Source organism: Camelus dromedarius, chromosome 10, assembly GCF_036321535.1.
Source record: "Camelus dromedarius isolate mCamDro1 chromosome 10, mCamDro1.pat, whole genome shotgun sequence".
NCBI lineage: Eukaryota > Metazoa > Chordata > Mammalia > Artiodactyla > Camelidae > Camelus > Camelus dromedarius.
This window is the reverse complement of record NC_087445.1, coordinates 63,012,215-63,034,640: the sequence shown is the minus strand read 5'-3', so window position 1 is coordinate 63,034,640 and position 22,426 is coordinate 63,012,215. Positions and strand designations below refer to the sequence as shown.

General features: G+C 41.5%; 1 protein-coding gene across 7 annotated transcripts in view; it reads left to right on the top strand.

The window, feature by feature from the left end:
* Nucleotides 1-22,426, top strand: part of ASTN2 (astrotactin 2) — an 849,846-nt gene that overhangs the window by 499,892 nt on the left and 327,528 nt on the right. For all 7 annotated transcript variants that reach the window (XR_010382793.1, XR_010382792.1, XR_010382791.1 and 4 more), the window contains 2 exons: nucleotides 2,120-2,286; nucleotides 16,431-16,619. Coding sequence is in view for 4 of the 7 variants with exons in the window: in XM_064490458.1 (XP_064346528.1) it covers nucleotides 2,120-2,286; nucleotides 16,431-16,619 (356 nt within the window). In the remaining 3 variants the exon portion in view is untranslated. The remainder of the gene's footprint in view (nucleotides 1-2,119; nucleotides 2,287-16,430; nucleotides 16,620-22,426) is intronic.

The following is a 22,426-nucleotide window of genomic DNA, read 5'->3' as shown; positions in this document are numbered from 1 at the left end:
CACATGGCCTTCTCTGTATGTATAATCTCTCCATTCCTCTCTTTTATAAGGACATTTGTGACAGCATTTGGACCTACCTGGGAAATCCAGGGTAGTCTCCTCATCTCAAGAGCTTTAATTTAATTATATCTGAAAAAAAAATTTTGGCAATAGAAAGTAGCATGAGTTCCAAGGGTTAGGATGAGGATGTATCTTTGGGAGCCATCCTTAGCCTACCATATGACCTTATAGGTTTGCCATAAGGATTAACCGAGTTAAAACAGATAAAGTGTTTAGAGTCTGCCTGGATTATAGAACATATTTTTTCAGTGAAGGATGGAAAGAACTGTGAGTAATACCCTGCCCCAGGTATTTCCGGTGACCTGGCAAGAAGGTCCGCCCTTCCTTCCAGCACACATCTCTGAGTCTTTGCAGACAGTCAGACCCAGCCCCCTGTACCAGCACAAGTCTCTCCAAATGACCCCGGGACTAGGCGCCTTCCTGTCTGACAGTGAACATTCAGAGACAAGCAGGGCCTCCTCTGAGCTTGTATTAATATGTACAGCACTTCACTCACATGGAAAATTGATTTTTCTTTTTAAGCACAAAATGTAGCCAGTTTTATAACCTTTCGGCAGCTTGACAAAGGCCATTTATAACCCACTCCCTCTGTCACCCTTCCTGGCGCCAGTCTCAAATTCCTCGAAGAATTCTCTCATGCATTTGTAATTACAGATTTTTCTTAGGTGAAATTTAATTTCCAAGAGGGCTGACCTTTTTTTGTTACTGTGGTTTTTGTAAATTAATTTTTGCGTGTGTGTTTTGTTATTGATGTTGTTTAGAATGACAGTTTGGAGAAGGGATGAGGGAGCTGGTTGGGAGGAGAGAAACATTGGGAGGGCATTTTAATCAGCGATGTCCAGTGATGGATGAGGAGGGCTGGGCTCTGGGTGTTAATCTTGGTGGACAGAAAATGCCAGCAGGGCGGCTGAAATGGAAACCTAGTACCTCATTTTCTCTCCCCAACACCGGAGAGTTAGAACTGCTTCTGCATCTGCTGGACTGGAGATGAGCTCAGCCTCATCAAATGATAGGGAACTAAATTAAATAAATAACCAAGTTTCCCTAGGGTGTAAGAGTGTCCATTCACGGAGCACTTAGCAGCTGCCAGGAACATCGACAAGAGCATTCAGCTGAGGTCACTCAAGGTTGGAATTGTTGGGGCATTTTAGTGGCCGGAGCCCATTTGGTTTTATGGAGGAATATGCACATGGCCAGGCAGAGGGCTTGATATCATCTGCAGAGGACCTTGGCTATTAGCTTTAGAAAATTCAATTTATAGTTGTTGTTTAGAAGTCATGTATTTATCTAAGCTGAGGAGTGATGTTATTTAGAAATGTCACCCTGGTGGCCATTACAAGGATGGTACAGAGGAGGTCATATGGTGGCCAGCAAACTGTTCAGGAGGGCTTTGTGGGAATGTAGGAATCTCATTTAGGACTTTAGGCACAAGGATGGAGAAGAAGTGATGCTTTAAGATACTCAGAATCGTGAAGAGAACCCACATTTGACAAGTACCAAATTACATGCCAAATTCTGAAATAAGTTATACACCAGGCATGATCTAACTTCAATGTGACAACAAATCCAAGGGGCAGGCGTTATGCTTATTTAACTGATAAGGAACTTGAAGCTCAGAGAGGGAGAGTAACTTGCCCCAGGTCACACAGGGAGAAGGGGAAGATCTGGAATTTAAACACCTATTGGTAGGCTACCTCCCAAAGTGACCCTACTGGACAGTAATAAACTCAGTCATGGTGATGATCCCAGCAAGGTCACTATCAATAGCAGCTAACATTTGCTATATGGTTAAGCCCTTTGCAGACATTATCTCCCTTCATTCTCACAACTGTACCACTTTCCATTTTACAGGTAGGCACGCTGAGGTTCAGAGAGGTAAAGGAATTTGTCCAAGGCCACACAGCTGTTAGTTGGCCAAATTAGACTTTGAACCTGGCTCTGTGGTCCCGATACAGGTTCAAAGTCTAATTTGCCCCTTTTCAGGAGATGGGAGAAGAAGGTGCGAAGGGACCCATCACCTCTTTATCCGTAACCACCCTGTTGCTCTCTCTCTGAGCAGTGCCCGGAGGAGCTGAGGCCCATGAAGGACGGCTCCGGCTGCTATGACCACTCCAAAGGCATCGACTGCTCTGATGGCTTCAACGGTGGCTGTGAGCAGCTATGCCTGCAGCAGACACTGCCTTTGCCCTACGACACCACCTCCAGCACCATCTTCATGTTCTGCGGGTGAGTCTCTGTCCCCGAGGCCCAGCCACTGCCTTCTCAGCAGCGGGGGATGCAGAAAAAGGTCAGGAACTATAGCTCAGCCCGGCTGGGACTGACCTTCAATGAGATGGCCTTTCTGCCTCTGCTTTTTCAGCCCAAGAGGCAAAAGGCAACAGTATAACCTTTTGTTAGGTATTCAGAAGAAGCATGGAAGAAGAAAAATAAATAATTGATTAATGATTATAACAAATGGAATCCATGCTCAGGCTGCATCCTAGGGTCAGGATCTTTTTCTGCAGAAGTCTCTCGCCCCTTCTGCATCTACCCTGTACCCCAGGTGAGTGTATTATGGAGACAAAAGCAGGCATCTTGAAGTGTCACTAAGAAACCAGCAGGTGTGATGCTTAAGAACACGGGCTTAGCCCAGGCTTTCAACTCTATTTCTGCAGGGATCAAACACTGCCAAGTTCAGAGTTTACCCTTTCTTTACCCTAATGCCCCTATCGGTAAGGGTAATTAATTGGGGGAAATGAGGTGGAAAAGAAACAATGCAGGCAAAGCTGGAAGTTTTCACTCATGCTAAGAATTCAGCTGAGTTTTAAAATTAGGATGAGCGTGAAAGGAGGGGCATGTTGGGACCAACTTACTGAGATACAAATGAACTTATTTACAAACCAGAAATAGACTCACAGACACAGAAGGCAGCCTATGCCTATCAAAGGAGAAAAGGGTGAGGGGAGGGATAAATTAGGAGTTTGGGATTAACATATACACAGTACTATATACAAGATAGATAAGCAGCAAGAACCTACTATATAGCACAAGGAACTATATTCAGTATCTTGTAATAACCTATAATGAAAAAGAATTTGAAAAAGAATATATATAAATGTATATATCTAACTGAATCACTTTCTTTACCTTACACCTGAAACTAATGTACCATTGTAAATCAACTATACTTCAATAAAAATAAAAAGTAAGAAAGTAGGGGAGCACATTGGGACCAACTTGCTGAGTGGCCTGGGACAAGTCACTATCCCTCTCTGGGCCACAGTTTGACCACCTGTGAAATCATATCTTTGGACAATGCCTTAGTAGTTCTTCCAGTAATTATTGTTTTCCATATTGGAAAAGTCTGCAGGGGGAGACCTCTGCCATGGGTAGCTTCTAGCATAGCATTTGGTCCTCAGCAATCACTCAAGAAAATGGCAGCCTTTTTCCTTCTCTTCCTTCCCTTTCTGATAATATCTTCATCTTGGAAAACTTGCTCCCCTTTTGACATTCTGTGGCTCAGAAAAATAATCCTTTGCTCATGCAGGAATGTCAGTCACTGAAGTGTGCTCAGTGCTTTACTAAGGCAGAAAAGCGAATAAAGCATTGAACAACCTTTACAGCCCTACTTATCACGAAAGAGGAGGTAGACGAATGTGTATGGCTTTAATCTCAGTTCAACAGAAAATTAATTTTACCTGCATGGTTCTAGTCCATGGGGTCTGGTTTTCCTTCTGGGGCTTTTTTCAGGGTCTCCCCGCCCTCTGCCCCAGTTACACTTGGCATTGCAGGCGCCTTTGAGCAGGTGTTAGAGCAGCTCGCTGGAGGCCCTCGATATGTATCAGTAGAATAAATAAGAAATAAATTAGTGCATGCAAACTTGAATTTATAGGGTCTCTCTCTTCAGCTTAAGTGACTGCAGGGCAGCATTGAGTAAATTATGCATGGGCTTGGGTCTCAGGCTTGAATACTGAATCAGCTGTGTTCCTACCATTGTTATTGTACTTGGGGGAGGGGTGTCCTGCTGCAAATAACAGTAACAGCAGGGGCCGCAGCAGTAATGGATTTTGACATAGAAACTATCACCACCTTTCACCCGTAGCGCACTGCAGCGGTCAAGGAGAATCGATAGACTTGGGTTCTAATCCGAACTCTGCCACTAATTTTCTCTCAGACATAAGCCAAGCCTCTTAGGACCCCTGCCCTTCAGTTTCTTCATCTCTAAAATTTTAATACCTACCTTAACATAATGATGGTTGTGAAGGGTGCAAAGTCATTTGTAATTTATTACTCCATTAGGGTTATGTAATATGCCCAAGGTCATATGGCTAGTAATGTAGCACACTTGTTTCTGGCTGTGTGACCTTGAGAAAGTTGCTTAACATCTCTGTGCCTCAGTTTCCTCATCTGCAGAATAGGGACCCTAATAGCCTCTCTCTGTAGAATTGTTAATGAGGATTAAATGCATTACATTAGTTGCATCACAATTCACAATAATATTTGTAAAGTCCTCTGGAGTGGTGCCCTGTGCAGAGTTAACACTCTCTGTATCTGTTAAATAAAATAGCTCAGGTGAATGATAGTAGCGACAACAGCCCTCCAGTTGCTCAGTGACCTGAGGTGCTCAACCTCATGTTTTTAAGGTCTGTGAGATCAGGAGGAACTAACCTTCCCTACCCAGAAAGGTCTCTGAAAGTTTTAAATCAGACTGAATTGGGAGAGTTGGGAGTGTACTCTGAGCTGTTGCAGCTCATCCAACTGCCCATAAACAGGACAAAAGAAAAAAAGAGCAAAAAACCCAGGTCTCCTAAAACCAACTGCAGTGTCAACATGCTTTGAAAATTGTCTATTAAGGATGCAAATGAGAAGTTAGCCACACTTGTTAGAAGCACTGTAAACAGAGCAAAGAAAGCCATTAGCAGGTACTTGTATGGAAGTTGGTCAGGAGAAGTGGCATGCTATTGAATTAAGCAAGGAAAACAAACCCTCGCTTAAGGGGACCTTGTCAACTTGCTCAGTGCTCTGTGCCCTTCCTGAGAGCTTCCTGGGTAGCACAGGTTTAACAAACCTATTTGCAGCCAGGTTAATAATAGTGGCTAACACTTATTAAGCACTTCCTACATGCCTAGACTGTGTTAAGTGCTTTGATTGCATCAGCCCATTGAATTCTTCTAACAACTCTACCAGGGAGGTACTAATATTATGATCTCAATATACTGTCCAAAAAAACAGGCACAGAGGGACTCAGTGACTTGATGAAGGTCACATAACTGGTAAATGGGGGCATTGGGATTCAAACCCAGTCCATGTGGCCCCAGTATTAGTCAAGACAGACAGATCTGATGTCACTGCTGGCCTCTGGCCACTTTTGGCTGTGTGGTTTTGAGCAAGTTGCTAAACGTCTCTTGTCTCACGTGGAGTCAGATGTGATTGAAGCACCATTGTGAGGATTAAATGAAATTATATGTGCACAGGGGCCAGCACACTTAAGACTCAGTAAATGGTTGTTATAATTAGTCTAATAGGAATAAAGCCACCTCATTTAATCTTTCAGTGACTGAAGTGCCTGTCCTGTTTACTGCTTTATCTCTGGGACCTTAGAACAGTGCCCGGCACATAGTGGGTGCTCAATTCATAATTGTTAAATGAAGTTCCTCGGTTGTCATGGCCATAGGAGTTGTTCCCAGTCCGGCCTCTCCAGCTACATTTCCAGCTACATCCTTATTCCTGAATTAGGCCTCTTTGCTTCAGCTTTGGGAGTTTTCAGTATTGTTCCCACTGCCCCTCATATGTCTGTGGTCTTTAGCTTGAATGCTCTGTTTCATCTTCAAGTCTTGGTGTAGGCGTTACCTTCTCCCACAAGTCTTCTCTGAGCCCTACGAGAGTGCCAAGATGAGATGTGTGGTTACCCTGGAGCTGAGTGTAATGCTTTGTCCTCTCTAGTTGATACTATTTAAATATTGGCTCAATGTTTATCAAGTGAGGTAAAAACATGTATAGAAAGGACTGCTTTTCTTGCCTTTTTTTTTTCTTTTCTGCCCCCAGGGCCCTCTTAACCAGGGAGAGGGCCATAGACATTTTGCCTCCAATTCTAATTTATCCCAGTGACATCTTGCCACTTCTTGCAGACTGGCCCTCTGGCTAGCTGTGCTGGCAGTCAGCCCCTATTCAGGCCAAGTTCCTCAAAACTGGATAAAGTGTCTTTTCTCTGGGGTCACACAGCCTCCCTTGCTTCTCCTGGTGGTAGCCCCCTTGCTCACCTGCTTTCCTGTCTGGTCTCTATCACATTGAGCAGGGACCAGATCTTAGTCACCTGTGTGCCCCTGTTATCTTTCCCCACTGCTTGCCCAAGGGCTTCTCCAAAGCCATAATCGTTGTATTAAGGATTTCATCCACCTAAGATCTGTTGCACCTACTCTGTGCCTGGTCTTTTTGCTGGGGTGCTGAGAATGCAAGGAAGCACTGAGTCCAAGTCCTTACCCACTAGGGGCAAAGGCAACATTGGGGACAGGTATTTGAGCCTCACTCGGTCCTGATTGATGTTGATGGAGCACAGGTACCAGTGTGGTAGAGAGAAGCAGGTGAATTTGAGCTAGGTTGAGAAGGTCACTGGATGCTAAGATGAAACACTTAATGATGAATCTTACAGGTGAGGAAGCATTACCTCTCTCCAAGACCTAGGCAAGTTACCTAGCAACCACGTTTGTTTCATTTGTGCCTGTGTGTTTGCTGTGTATACTGTGCATTCTTCCAAGAGAATTTAATATCATCCACATAAATCCAACTTATTAAAAAACCAGATAGTATCAATATAGAACCGATCAGAGCCATTTGTAAGGAGAGGAAGGGAAAGGGAGAAAATAATTTGGGGAGCTGGAAATGGGGGAGTTACTCAACATGAGATAAATTTAGCTCCATTTGTCTTGGCAACCAAAGTAAACAGAAAAAAAATGTATAATGGATTATACAGTTGTCCTTGCTTGAGAAAAAGAAGGTTGTCATTTTTGCGGGGGTGGGGTTAATTTGTTTTGTTTTGTTTTCCTGACATAATTTGCTGAGATGTTTCCTGTATGTACTTATATAAGAAGTAGTGAGCAATGTCATCAACATGTTTGAAGTTTCAGTATTTCTCAGATCATTTGGAAGAGGAAGCCAGGCCCCGAAGTGTCTCACAGTCAGTGAGGAAGTGACACTGGGGAGGGAGATTCCCTCAGTTACTCTCTTCTAATCTGAATATACTGAATGCATTTAAATATAGTTTACTTTAAAATGCAGTGAAAATGTATGTAAAAATATGAGTTCAAAAAGCACATCCAGCCTCAAATAGTCCTTACTAGCATATCCGCTTCATGTCATTTTCATGTGACTTTAGGAGGGAAAAGAGATAAATACGTGTGTTTAATACCGACTGGTAACTGGAAACCTCTTATTTTCATTGTCGAATGTGAAATTGGCTCTTACAATGGAAAACACTGACCTCGAGAATGCAGTTACTGTTAGTAACTAGTTGCAAGAGTATGCGAGGTCACTCAGTCAAGCACTTGTTCTGTTGTGGTTTCAACTTTTAGGGAAGGTCGTCTGAGCTCTACTGCTCTGATTTGCCTCTCATAGTAAACACAGAACAGGCACATGCCAGGTTCTTGTCAAACAGTACAACGCTGCACTCTCTGCTGTTTGAAACATCTGCAAAAGCTCAGGTGTAAGACATTCACAGACAGCCGATGGAAGCATACGAAGTCCACCCATTCGTTCAGATAGGTGTTTCCCAACGTGGATTCTGTAAAATGTTAGTTCCATGAGATGCTCAAAGACAAAAAAGGGGAAGTTCCAGTGATCAAGCCCACATGGGAGAACCTGCGCTCTCTTAACAGTCTCTTGAAGGTTCACAGGGCACCTGGGCATAGTAAAAGCTTTGGCAAGTCCTGCAGTGGTGAAACATATCATATCTGATTGGTTCTAAAGTGCCCACAGTTTCCACATTTCTGAAATTAGGATGTATTTTACTATCAATGGTTTGATAGAGTTTAATGAAATTTTTTCCTTTCTTAGTGTTTGGTGAAATGCTAGTGTTTCTTACAAGTGTTACGAATCTCAGAGTAATTGAAACAGTTTATATGATTTAGCCCAGAGTCCCCATATCATTCCCTCCCCTCCCCTTCCCTCCCCTCCCCTTCCCTTCCCTTCCCTTCCTTCTTTTCTGAAGAATACCCTTGAGTATGTTACCTTTAAAGTGGCTTTTCTAGAAACTCTAAATTTTTCCTTTGAGTGAAACCTGCAGATGGAGACCACTCCAAGAACAGTTTTACTAATCTTCATTTTGGTTAGTATCGGGACAATCTTGAGAACTTTCCTGAGAAAGGTTTGTATGACATTGTGAGTGGGGTCCGTGTGGTTGAGGGCCTTCACTGCTGGGTCACAGAGGACCCTGGTCCTGTTGCCCCTGGAGTGGGGATTCTCTCAGGTGGCAGGATCTGCAAAGCTAAAAACATACTTGTTTCTCTCCTGCTGTGGTGGTAGGATACCAAGATTCATCTCCAACATTGGTCCAAGTCTGTGTGGTATGCAGTTTCTTGAAAGCTTCTTAAATTTTTTCTATTTTTTTTTCTGGGATTTGATTTCCTCCCCTATTTAAAAAAAATAGTTTCTAGCCTATGCATTTCAATACGTAATTTTATTGATTCCATAAGCCACTGAGGAATAGAAATGAGTGAATGAATGAGTGAGTAAATGCATGAATAAGTAAATAAATAAATACCTTGTCTTGAGAATCTCTATAAATGCCATTTCTCTTAGGTCCTAGTTTCCTCTTTTGGGAAGCAAACAGGTTGGAAGCAGGCATTTGTGCTGCAGTGGAATGAGCCCTAGACTTGGAGGAGGAAGATCCAAGTCAAAGTTGTGGCTTTTCCAAAGTGCTCATGTGATCTTGGTCAAGGGATTTAAAATGCCAACCCTCAGGGACCCTGGTGGCAATGTTGGAATTAAAGTACCCATCTCACGATGTTGCTATAAGGATTATGTAAAACGTGCTCTTGGCTAAACACGTATAAGGTTTTATGGTACAATCTCTAAAAAAATCCCAACCAGTTCTAGTATTCTCTGTAACGTGATGGGTATGTTCAGGGTAACACATTCATTGCCTTCAGCTAAAATGCCCAGTTTGTATCTTCGTACTTATTTTATTTTATGTTTTTCATTTTGGCAAATGTATAAATATAGTTTCATGCGGAGCTTGGCTGGTTTCCTGTGAGCCTACACTCTTTAGAATTTCTGTAAGAAAATCTCCCAGACGACAGAATGTTCTAAAGGAGCTGTCCAATTATGTCACATGGTACAAAAATAAAATTAAAACAAACAAACAAAAAGAAAGAAACCAACAAACAAATAGACCTTTGCATAAATCATCCTGTGCCCTGAGGTGGCTTGGGCGAGAGAGTTGCTCACGTCTTAAAACTTAAAGGATCATTTACCTTTATGAGTCTCTTTTTCTTTTTCTTTTTTTTCCCCCTTTCCTTTCTCTCTCTGCATCTCTAAGGGTCTTACTAAGCATACCAGGGCCTTTAATCTCCTCTCCTGCTGAGCCACAGTCTTTTCTCACCCCAGGCAAAAGGAAGTCACTATGCACCAATATTTGTAATGTGGCTAAAATCATACACACACTTATATACACACTTCCTGAGATATGAACTCTTAGGTTTAATTCCTAGTACCACTGTTGACAAGGTATATTTCCATGGGCAAGTCACTTAATTTCTCTAAACTTCAGATTTCCCTCTGAAAATGGGAGCAATACCTTCCTCTGAGGGCTATGTATTAATTTCCCAATGCTTCTATAATGCATTACCACAAACTTAGTAGCTTACAACAACACAGGTTTATTATCTTACCATTTTGGAGGTCAGAATTTCTAAAATCGAGGCATCAGCAGAACTTCAAGGCCAAAGGCATAGTCTCTGTGTCTGCGTGTCTTTCTCTCTTTGCTCTGCTCCCAAATTGTATGTCCTTCTCTGACTTGGACACCCTTGTCTACCTCTTAGGCTCTTATAAGAACCCTTATGATTACATTGAGCCCACTCAGGTAATCCAGAATAATCATCCTATCTCAGAATTCTTAACCTAATCACACCTGCAAAGTCCCTTTTACTATGTAAGGTAATGTTTTGTGGGCTTTAGGGATTCGATCATGGATGTTTGGGGTGGGCCATTATTCTATCTAATATAGATTGCAATAGGGAGAAAATCATTTCACTAAACTGTGGAATCTTGAATGCAGGACTGAGCTTTGTATATATACATGTGTGTAGATGCATACATATATGCACACATATATGTACATACACACATATACATGTGTATGTCCACATTTGTGCATATATTTAACTTATGTATAATAATTACATGTGTATAAATATATATTTTTTATATTTAAAACACATGTATAGTATATGTTTATATGTACAATTTATTTCCAATGAATGACACAAAGAAGTTATCAATTATGTAATTTGAAGCAAAAAAAAAAAAAATAGGCAAAGAAAGGCAACTCTGTTGGCTTTAAGAAATCTGGATCTAGAAAGAAGCCAGCAAAAAAAAGGCCAGCAACTAGGATCTGGGGACCAGGACCACTGGAAATGAATTTACATTCTCTGGGAAGTGTAAATGGGCTAACAGAATAGCAATTATAGGTAATACTAGCACAATCATAATGACATTAATAATCATCATCACAATGGCCGATGCATTAATTAGCCACTACATCATAGATGCTATTTTATCCTTTATGTAAGTTACCTCTAATTCTCACATCAGCCCTATGAGAAGAATTATTATTATTCCCATTTAATAGATTGTGACACTGAGGCCTAGGGTAGTTAACAGCCTTGATTAGGGTCATGTAGCTGGAAAGTGGTATAGCCTGTGTTTGAACTCAGCTTTAATTAGATCCAAAATCTGAATTTGACACCTGTGTCTCCCTTAAATAAAGGGACATGGAATCTCAATAAATTCACCAAAGTAGAAATTATGCAAGCCACACTCTCAGACTAGAATGCAATAATGTTAGATATTAACAACAATCTGTCTAGCAGATGAATCTGTAGATCAATAGATGATTCTATAGCAACCTTCTAAGTAATACTTGAGTCCGGAAAAAAAAAAAATCGAACTCAAATTATCACCTCTTTAGCAATGAGCAAGAGCAGGAAGGCTGCATATCAGACTCCTGGAAGAGAGGCAAAGCAGTGGTCAGAAGCTCCATGGCCTTTACACGAAGTACAAAAGATTGAAAAATAAGCAAATGAAGCATTCAACTCCAGAAACCAGAAAAAGAATTATAAAACAAGCTCAAAGAAAGCAGCAGAAAGGAATTAATACAAATAAAGGCTGAAATAAATGAAATAGGAAAAAAAAAAGGAGCCTTGCTAATAAATTGCAAAAGCTTGTTCAAAGGGGAGAGAGAGTGAGCACAAATGAACACATTAGGAATGAGCTAGGGACATAACCATAGAAGCACAGAAGATAAAACAAATTTAGTGAGAATACTGTGTGCAACTTTATGCCAATAAATTTGAAAGTGTTGATAAAATGCATTATTTTCATAGAAAATGTAAATTACCAAGTTTGAGTCATGGTGCTGTAGGAAATCTAAACAGTCAGATAACATAAAATAAAATGATAAGAGAGCTAAATGTCTGCAATTGAAAAGAAGACATCAAGCCCAAGGGACTTTATCGGCAGGTCCTATCGAACCATCAAGGAATGGATAACCCCTATCTTATGTAAACTGATCCAGAGAAAGACAATAAAAGGACGGTCTGCTAATTTGTTCCATAATCCTAGCATAATCCTAATACCCAAACTGGGCAAATACATACTCACTCATCTAGAAAAATCTGGTTGACATGTGAGAACTGATGGGCTTCTTACGTGGTAGGATGAAAAATCAGCTTACAAAAATCAGTAATAACTTTCCTCAGTATCAGCAATAGCTAACTAGAAAATATAAGGGAAAGCATACGTGAAAAACTGATCCTATTCCTCAAGTGGGAAAACTGTAATAATAGAGGCTATCACTCTACTAAATGCTTGGGTACACTGTATTTTAGACATAATTCATTTAATCCTCACAGTGGCTCTGTGAGGTAGGAACTTCTTCATAGATAAGTGAAGGCAGTACAGAGAGATTTTGCCCACAGTCACATAGCCAATAAATGATGGAATCTGGGTTCGGACTCTGGTTGTCTGTATCCAAAACACATGCTTGTAACCACTACAGCATAATACATTGCTTAAATACCTATGAATAAACCCCCACAAGATATGTGCAGGACTTTTATGACCAAACGTCTAAAATTTCAGTGAAGATTTTAAAAGAACAATTGATTAATGGAGATGAAAACTATTAGAAGACGCCCAACTGTGAAGATGCTGAATCAGTCAGCCAGGGGAAGATAGGCTATGTTGCTGCAACAAATGAAGCTTCCCAGACCAGAAGATTGCACACAGAAGTTGGTTTCCTGTTCACACAGGATCCACTGTAATTGAAGCAAACCTATTCTATCCTGCAGAAAGCATCTTGAACACATGACCCCCACCCTTGCCAGAGTAAGGGAAGAGAGGGCTTGAGAATCATGCAGGATGTTTGTAAGGGCTGGATCTTACAGTGACTTACATCACATCAACACGATTCCATGGCTCAGAATCCCTTCACACGGTCCCTTCAAGGCACCCAACTGCAAGGGAAGCTTAGATGCCTAGCCTACAATGTGTCCTCAAAGAACGCCCAGTGTGGTGAACACAAGATATCATCTCTGCCACAGTTGTCAACAGTGCAGAGCAGAGAGTTGACTCTCAATGCATATTTCTTAAAGGAGAAAAAATTAACAATTTGTCCCCATTTAGTCTACAAGTTCAATTTAAAACCACCCAAAATTCCAGTAAAGTTTTGCATAGAACTTGACAAGCGAACTCTAAAATTTATCTGAAGGGAAAATGAGTAAGAACACGGAGGAGATTTTGAAATAGAAAATTAGTGTTCCTGACAGGGAGAAGACTTACTTTGCTACATCCAAAACATGCCATAAAGCTACAGTAATTAAAATAGTGCAGTAATATACAGATAATTAAATAAAATTTCTAACCATATATACAGGGTACACACAGGGATTTAGTACATGACAAAATGGCATTTCAAACTACTTAGTGAAAGGATGGATCCTTCAGATAATCATCTACCAATTTTAAAAATAATTAAGTTAAAATAACCACCCCCACCATGCACAAAAATAAATTCCACGCAAATTAAATAGCCAAGGATGAAAAAGCTGTATTAATACTAGAAGAATATAAAGAAAGATATTTTTTCATCCTTTTGGGCTTTCTAAGCATAACACAAAATTCAAAAGCAATAAAGGATCAGGATAAAAAGGTTATAAGACATCAAAAATAAGATTAAAATACAAGTACAGACTTGGAGAAAATTTTAATAAATTTGGAAGGTGAAATACAACTACTGAGAAAATACACAAAGCATGTAAAAGCCAATAAGGAAAAAGACACATACCAAAACAGCGAAGTGGTCCAAGCACACGGATGGACAATCTACAGAATGAGAAATACAAATGACCATGACATGAAAAGATGGTGACTCTCACTAGTAGTCAGGGAAATGCAAATCCGAACAAAAATGAGTTATTTTTTGCCATCCCATATTGGCAATAATGGACGTGAAATTTGTGGGGGAATGGGTTCTCTCATTCATCAGTGATAGAATTGTAAACTGGTAGTGCCTCTACAGATAGCCATTTAGTAGATCTATCAAAATTTTAAAATTCATGAAATATTGACCCAGCAATCCTTCTTCTAAGACTGGCGTATAGAAACACACACATGTACATAGTGATATATGTACAAAATTCTTCATTATGGCACCATTTGTAAAAACAAACAGCTATAAACAACCAAAATTCCCATCAATAAAGATGAGGTAAAATCATTATAGTACACTTTTCCTGTGCAATGCCAAACAGTCATTAAAAAGATAAATCTATGTGGATACTGTTTTGAAAATATCTCTAAGAAATATCTCTAAGAGATATGCATTTATTAGATATAAATGCATATCTCACAACAATGTATAGAGTAATTCTGCTTATGAGTTTTTTATAAAATTATATATATATAATTTAAAAATATATAACATGATATAATAAACAAAAATGATATATTTATTATTATAAATATATAAAATGTGTATATCTAAATTCATTGAAAAAATCCTCCAATAATGCATAATTATTAATAATGATGACCACTGAAACAGGAGGTAAGAATATGTGTGGAGTGGGAAATGAAGAACTTCTACATTTTACTCTATAGATTTTGATAATGTCTAATCTTTTACAACAACAGTGTATTTATTCACGGGTGCACGTGTGTGTGTGTGTGTGTGAAGAGGGAGAGCTCTACCTAGTAAACCATTTCTCTTACTTGCTGGGAACCTTTTGGAATAAATGGATGGAACTAGACTTTACTGAGTACTTACTGTATACTCTGCATATTTATAAAACTCATGTCATCTGTACTGCAGCTTTATAAGGGAGAGTTTCACATATTTAACAGATAAAAAAAAAAAAAAAAGAGGAGAGACTTGACCAAGGCAACAAGACAGGCCTCCTTCCAAGAACTTCCACTTTACTTTGGGCAGGAGCATGTAAATATTAGAAAGACAATCAGTGCATCTGTGCAATACATCGGGGGTTGGAGGAAAGCGAGGGCAGAGTGACAGCTTGCCTCAGGCATGAGACATTCCTGGCTTTTCAGTGGAGTGATTTTGGGTCACGTTTTCCACTCTGCCTGTCTACTTCCTGCCTTCAGTTAGATCCTGTGTCTCTGACATCAGCTATTGGTTCCTGCAACCTGGGTACATTTTCTTCCCAAATCGTGTTACAGAGCCTCTTCCTTCTCCCACATGAGTCTTTTTGCAGTCAGATTTAATAGATCTTCACATCATCCTGTGGAAGAAAGGCAAATAAGAGACTGCGTGCTTTCTACTGCCTCCAGCCAGCACAGCCTAACCAGGGCCGTATCATGCAAATAGAAACAACTGGATTTGGAAAAGACAAGTGTAGAAAAAGGTGCCTTTGTTGCTAGACAGACCTGATTTTGAATGCCAGCTTTGCCACTTACTCACTGTGTGACATGCTTTGTTTCTTGGATCCTCATTTTGCTTCTGTATAAAGCAGAAATGATGATACTACGTTTTTTCATGGTTAGAAAAGAAATATCCACAGTGCCTAGTCAATAGCACATACTCAGTAAGTAAACACTACCATCACCATCATTACAACCACTCTATAATTATTTTGTTAAGTACAGTACAATTCCTAACTGTTTTTGCAGTCAGCGTATCATAGGTCCTCTTAGCAGCCTTGTGAATTAAGGTGGGATAGGAATGTCAGCCCCCTTTTACAGATGAGGAAACTGGAGGCTACAGAGGTAAAATGGCTTACTTTGCTTCACATACATCACAAGGAGCAAAGAGGACATTCTACAGGTGTCTTCAGCTGTGCAGCGTATTTTCTTGTGTGTCTTATTTATTGTGTGCACCCTCCCCCCGGTGCCTAGCAAAGGACCATGAACCGATAGACAGTCAAAGAATTCCAGTTTCTGGATTGATTTTTCATGGGTTAGTACCTCTGCTGTCTCCTCTCCCCCCAGCTCCCGCCCCCAATACCTCTCTAAGAGATTTCTTTCCCTCTGTAAACATCCCAAATTGCAAGTATTTCCCCATACTCCATTCAGATGCCTGTTTGGTCCATAGAGGAACCCACCCTTGCCTCACAAGCATATCAAAGGCCCTTCTGCTGTCAGGATTGGGTAGTTAGAGGCCAGCAGAGGCTGCTAACATTGCTAATTGAACAGGAGCCGCTCCGTGCGCTGTCCGTGGTACTGAAAGGATCACCTCTGTGCTACAAGGGCAATAAAAGCCTTGTTTTTGCTACCGTCTTCAACCTTGGTCGACAGACACACTGGGAATAGATTCTAGTTTGAGAAGCTAGTTGATAGCTCCCTGTGAATTGGTCTGTCATGCTTTTTAAAGTCCATGTGTTCATGGAAAACAGTTTTTAAATTTGCTTTGTGCGCAGATGTGCTCTCTGGCTTCCCCCTCGACTCCTCCAAAATGTCACAAATGACTTTCCTTGAATTTACCAATTTGCACGACTAATGTGCTTCTCTCTAGACACCTGTGCCCTAGATATATTCCAGCCAGAATAGCTGTTTCCATTCCTAAACTCTGACCTGTTTTGCAGGCAAAGGAGGCCTTGGTTTTAGGTCATCCCCAATGGGGGCATCCAGCGTGTGGAGCTAACTCTTGACTCTGTTTTATCGTGCAGCTGTGTGGAGGAGTACAAGCTGGCTCCCGATGGAAAATCCTGCCTCATGCTCTCAGATGTTTGCGAGGGCCCCAAGTGCCTCAAACCGGACTCCAAATTCAACGACACCCTCTTTGGAGAGATGCTGCATGGTTACAACAACCGGACCCAGCGTGTGAACCAAGGCCAAGTCTTCCAGATGACTTTTAGGTATGGGCAGACACCTGTACTTTACTGGTAGATTCACTGCCCCAAGATCTGGGAAGAGGGGAGGAAGCCATGGGCACTATGGGATAGAGGTCTGTTATACTGACCAGCATCTCCCCAAACTCACTAATGCCTGCCCATGAAGTGTTAGCAGTCAGCAAAGGTCATTCCTTGAAGTTCCTTCTCCATTGACCTAGCCCTTATTTATCCCACCCTCACATTTTCTAACTCTATCCATATATTTTAAATTCCATCTCAATCGTAAATCATCCTGTAAGTATAGTTAATGGAGTTTTTTAAAGTAATTAATCTTTCAGTCTATTAGGATTAAGTATCTTTTATAGTCTATTCAGGCAGTTCAAAAACAAAGATATTTAATGAAGTAGAAAGTAAAATTCTCATCACCCAGAGATACCCAGAATTAACATTTTCTTGAACATTTTTAAAATACTGTCCTCTCTCTCTCCCTCTCTATCTGTATATCAGTGTGCACACATATGCACACATACACACCAACTCTCAGTAAAGTTCTTTATAAATTGCTTTTTTTGCTACTCAGTATGTCAGAGACCTCTTTCCCTGCTAATAAATACAGAGGTACATGGGAAATTAAAAGATGAGACTGCTCTCATAGAATAAGCAGAACAGGGACTGGGTTGGCCAAATTATATGAAGATTAGACATGCAGTCTGATTGTTAAAATCTTCGTGGGAGAGTTAAAGGAACTGGGGCTCTTCTAGACAAGAGAGGCCTTGGGTGGGATTTATTCATGCTTCAAAATCTGAAAACTCTAAATAGTAGAGTAAGAAGAATTGTTCCATGTATAAGAAATGCTTGTCTTTTTAAAAAGAAAACTATACTTTTAGACAGTTTTACATAAAAATATAATTAGAGGTTATCACAAAGCAGGGTTCTGCCTACCATTTAAGGTCATGTCAACAAAGTCAGGACAGACAAGAAACATCACCAGCATAATCATCATCATCCTCATCCTGTCATCTAAGTAATAATAGTGATTGTTGTAGGAGTGGTAATAATGGCTACTGAATATTAAGAAATATTCTATGTCAAGCTCTTTACTACATATTTTAATAATATTAACAACAGTAATAGCCAGTAACATTAATTTGGCACATGCTGTGGGCATTCTAAGCACTTTCCATCCACTGATTTGTGTTACCCTCACAATGGCCCTGGGAAGCCGAGGCTGTTATCATCCCCATATACAGATGAGAAGTGGCAATGTTAAGTGACTTTCCCAAGTCCCCATTCTAGGAAATGAAAGAACCAGAATAATGTCATTTTAGCTTCATAATTAAAACCCTTTGAGACACCGTGGCCTCCACTTTACAGCTGAAAAGTCAACACCAGAGGAGTAAAGTTGCTTTCTCAAGGTCACTGTCTAGTGAGAGGGAGAGTGAGGATTCAGATGTATATCTGGCTAACTCCAAAGTCTTGCTCTAATCTTCTAATCCAGTGTACTTTATCACTTCCCGTTTTATAGAACTAGAATGAAAATGTGAATTCCCTGAAACTATTCATCTATGCAGATATCACATGCTTTTTGAGCACCTACTATATCCTATGTACCATGCTGGTTGCTTGGGAGACAATGGAAAATGAAATAAAAATGGCTTTAGACCCTGTGGTGTGTAGATATAGTGTGTGTGTGTGTGTGTGTGTGTGTATGTGTGTGTATGTGTGTAATTTTATGTACTTAATTTGTGGCAGGTTATTATGAAGTAAATATACAGTGTTCCAGGAAATCAATTAACAGTGGGATCTAGTTTAGTTGGATTACATCATATGGAGGTGGGGGTGCATCTGTTGGATTAGAAAGCAATAATAAGGCTCACAGTCCACCCTCCAGATGAAGTGTTACTTAACTGATACCTGGAAGATGAGTGGGAGTTAGGATTGGAAAATGTTTCAAGCAGAGACATGTGCTAAGAAGGAAAAGAACTTGGTCGGCTTCAGGAAATGAAACCTGGTGTGGCTGAAGCTGAGGAAGTAGGGGAGGGATGGTGGGAGGCAAAGCCAGAGCAATAAGCAGTGGCAGACCATGGAGGTCTTACAGGCCAAGTCTCTATTCTAATAGCAAAGGGGAGAGCTCCTAAATGGTTAAAAGAGGGGAATACATCATGATTCCATTGCATTTTTCAACACATGACCTCTCAGTAATTGTGTGGGAAGTAGATTGCAATGAGGGTGCAGTGGGAAACAGTGGAGTGGGGTCAATGTCTACTGTGGAAGCCACAAGAGAACGTTAGCGGCTTCAACCAGGATGATGGGGACAATATTGAGAAAGGAGATTCAGGGAGTTAGTTGAGAGTATTACAGACAAGGGCTGGGGAGCAGTTGCAGGCAAAGGGTGAGGTTAAGGGTAGATTCAAAGGTGATATAAGTGACAGGCAACCACGCGGCGATTTAATGGCAGAGTCAAGTCTTCCTATTCCCAGTAAAGTTCTTTCTACTATCCAGATGCTCCAGCTGAGGCCAAATGCTACTTTGCTAGAAAAACTCTGGGAGAAATTTAAGGACAATTTGACTGAACCGTTCAATTCTGAGACTGTATACAATCCTGATTTTCTATAGTGTTAATAGTCTATGAAACCCTCTGTTGACCGTTGTGATGGATAGAATAATGCTGCATGGAATCCAAAGGAAAAAATAAAGAAATTACCCTTTGTCTTCGAGAAAGGAATTTCCAAGTTTGCAAGATGACAGACACAATTGGAGGGGATAGAATGAAGATTTAATTTGTAAAACAGTGTTCCAGGGAATGCCAATGGTTTTCAAAGATTTCCCATGTGAAGATTTTGAAAGGCAGTAAAGGAATGATAAAGGGCTTCATAAAGGACAGGGCTTGTATGCTGGAGTTTGAAGTGATGGCAAGGAACAGTGCCTCTTGGGAGGGATAAGAGCTATAAAGGCATTTTACTGTCCAGGAAGGAGCATGCAGAAGCCCAGACATATTGATAAGCAGGGGGAGAGGAAGGGGCAGGAAAATAAAGCTCCAGATAGACTGTCTCCAAATCCTGGCCCCACCCATGACAAGCCCTACTTGTCTTACTAGTCCTTACTAGTCCTACTGCCTTATCTTTTAAAAGGATGTTTTATCGGATTCCAGTCACTGTGACATGGGCAGTTGCTTGTTTTATGTAGTTTGATTTCTCATAGCAACTATCAGAGTGGCTGGCATGTGATAAATGATCAAATGTGCTAGTTCCCATTCTCAAGTGTGAAGATTAGCTTGGTCTAAAACGAGGATACAAATCGGGAAGCAAGATGCTGATACTTGAAGGGGCTTCATGGAATCCCAAGATCTCATTTGCGTGTGGGGAAGGGACTTAGCTCAGGTCCCTAGGTAGGTCATTGGAGAGCTAGCATATAAACTCAGATCTCCTGATTGCCCAGTGTGCTGCCTTCCCACTACTAACAGACCGGCTCATAAGAGAGAGCTTGGCTCCTTGAAGGCTGACCCGGGAGTCTCCAGGCTGAGACAGAATTTTAGCCCCATCAGAAGTCCTTCTGCCTCAAACACTCTGGTTATTGTTCCCAGCCCTTCAATATTAGGTTGTCTCTGAATAGCTAGGGTCTGTCTGCCCTGATTTGCTCATGGAAGGGAGCATAATGGACAGAACACACTTTTCTCTTTTGACAACAGCCTCAAGATTTAGGGAACTCCCCAGTCTCCCATTATATTAGAGAAGGCCATTTCACTTAAGCTCTCTCATCCTTGGCTTTACATTCTTTGCAATTATTTCTATCCCCAGACCATGTCACCTCTTGGAGCCACATGCTAAGGCAGTTGACTTCCCACCATGGGAGGTGAGTAGCTTCTGATGAGTCTAAATTTATCTCTTTCAAGGCTCCCTTCCTGAGCCCCAGACAGGAAAGAGGCTGCAGCTCCTTTGTCCTTCAAATTCCAGAAGGCAAGCCTGTAAGTTTTTCAGCATCAAAGGCTGTTGTCATTTCTCGCCTCCTCCTCTTTCTCCCCTCCTCCTCCAAGTAATCTCCCGTCCAGCCCTCCAGAGTAGCCAGCAGGCACCCCACCAGCTGTCCTGCCATATGCCTCGTTTCCTGACAGCTGCCTGGCCTGGGATTTCAAACTTTACCAGCTAAGGAGTCTCCTGTGTGACAGTCACAACTCTGCTTTGTACACCCCCAGCCCCTACCCACCTCCCCGCACCTGCATCTGCCGACGGAAGACAGGCCTGCCTCTCATGTCCTCTCTGGGATCTCTGAAAGAGCAGCCTGGATTGCTGCTTTACAAAAAGCCTCACATTTTAAGTCTCCAAATCAGAGACTTAACTAGACTTAAAGATTAACTAGTCCAGAACTAATCTCTTACATAGCTGGAGAAACTGAGGCCCAAGATGGATACTACTTGCCCATTGCTCCCCATGGTTTGGGGCCCCTTTGAGACTGAAAATTTGAGTCATTGATTCACAAACCAGTGTTCTCCTGGTTTCTGGCTCTGTTACAAAGGACATATGTAACTTCTTCATATCCCCACGTTAGCATGTGGTAAGAAGAGCCACCTGTTTCATCCCTGCTCTCAGCAGAGAGTGAGGACTCAGGTGCCTTGGGGGATGCCGAGTTCATGACAAAGGAAGGAATCTTAGGGAAAGGTCACTTCCATATGCATGATTCTGCAGGAACTTGATCCCATTCCTGGCTGCCTCCTCATGTTGCTGCATGTAGGCTGCAGCCTGTCTCTAGGAGATGAGCATGTGGAGGTTTTTAGGACCCTGACAAGTCCAGGAGTCATCCACTCTGGGTGAAGATGAAGCACAGTGCACACTGAGAGACTCACAGAGAGAGACAGCGATGGGGTGAGTGTGCTAAGGGGAGGCAGTCAGAGGGGCCGCGCAGAGGTGCGGGGCAGACAAGGATGGAGGAGATGTTAAGTGACAGAGTGGCGGGAGGGGTCGTCAAGCACAGAAAGGGTTAAAGGTATACCAAGTAGTGGCAAGGGCTCAAAGGATGAGGAGATAAAGAACCGGCAAAAGGTAAGTGAGTTGGGAAGGAGTGAAAGGTAGAAGGCTTGAGGGAGAGACCTAAAGTGATAGAGAAAGAAGGACATAGTTCACACTGAAGTTACAATATCATTTATTCCCAGGAGGGAATAAGGGTTGTTTTAAGAGGCTGGCTGGTGCCTGGAGAGAGCTCTGGATTAGGAATCAAGTTCGGATGGACTCATGAATGCACATAAAACTCTTGGTAAAATGCCAAATTCTGTGGAAATGTGAAGCATCAAAGATCTCACTTCCGAATTGCCCCCAAACTTAGTAAGGCATGTCAAGCTTTGCTGTTTCTAATCCCTTTTAGTGAACTGTGTTGGTCTTTACAACCCATGCAAGGTCACTATCAGAGTTCCCTTGCCTTAATTCTTGATCAGTGAGGGATTGGCAGAGACTGTTGGAGTGAGATACACTCATCAGAGGTTGGTGCTATTTGTTGTTTTGTTTGTTCATTTGGATTTTACTTCCCTCACTCTCCCATCCTTACCCATCCTACCTCATTCCTATAAGAAAGAAAGGCCAACGTCAGATATAGATTGCTGAGATTTAGATAAACATCCGTCAAGAACTGTTATTGAGCCTGGAGTCTCAGAAATTGCAGCGAGGAGAAGTTCCTTGGGAATAGGGGCTGAGCAAACACAGTGGTAGATTTCGCAAAAGCCTCATCAAAAAGAAGACGGTTCTGCCAGCCGCAGACATTTGCCTATAGGCCTTCAAGAATGACCTACAAAGGGTGTAAGGAGCTCGTGAAAGATTTACTAGAAAGGCACTTTCCAATCTGGC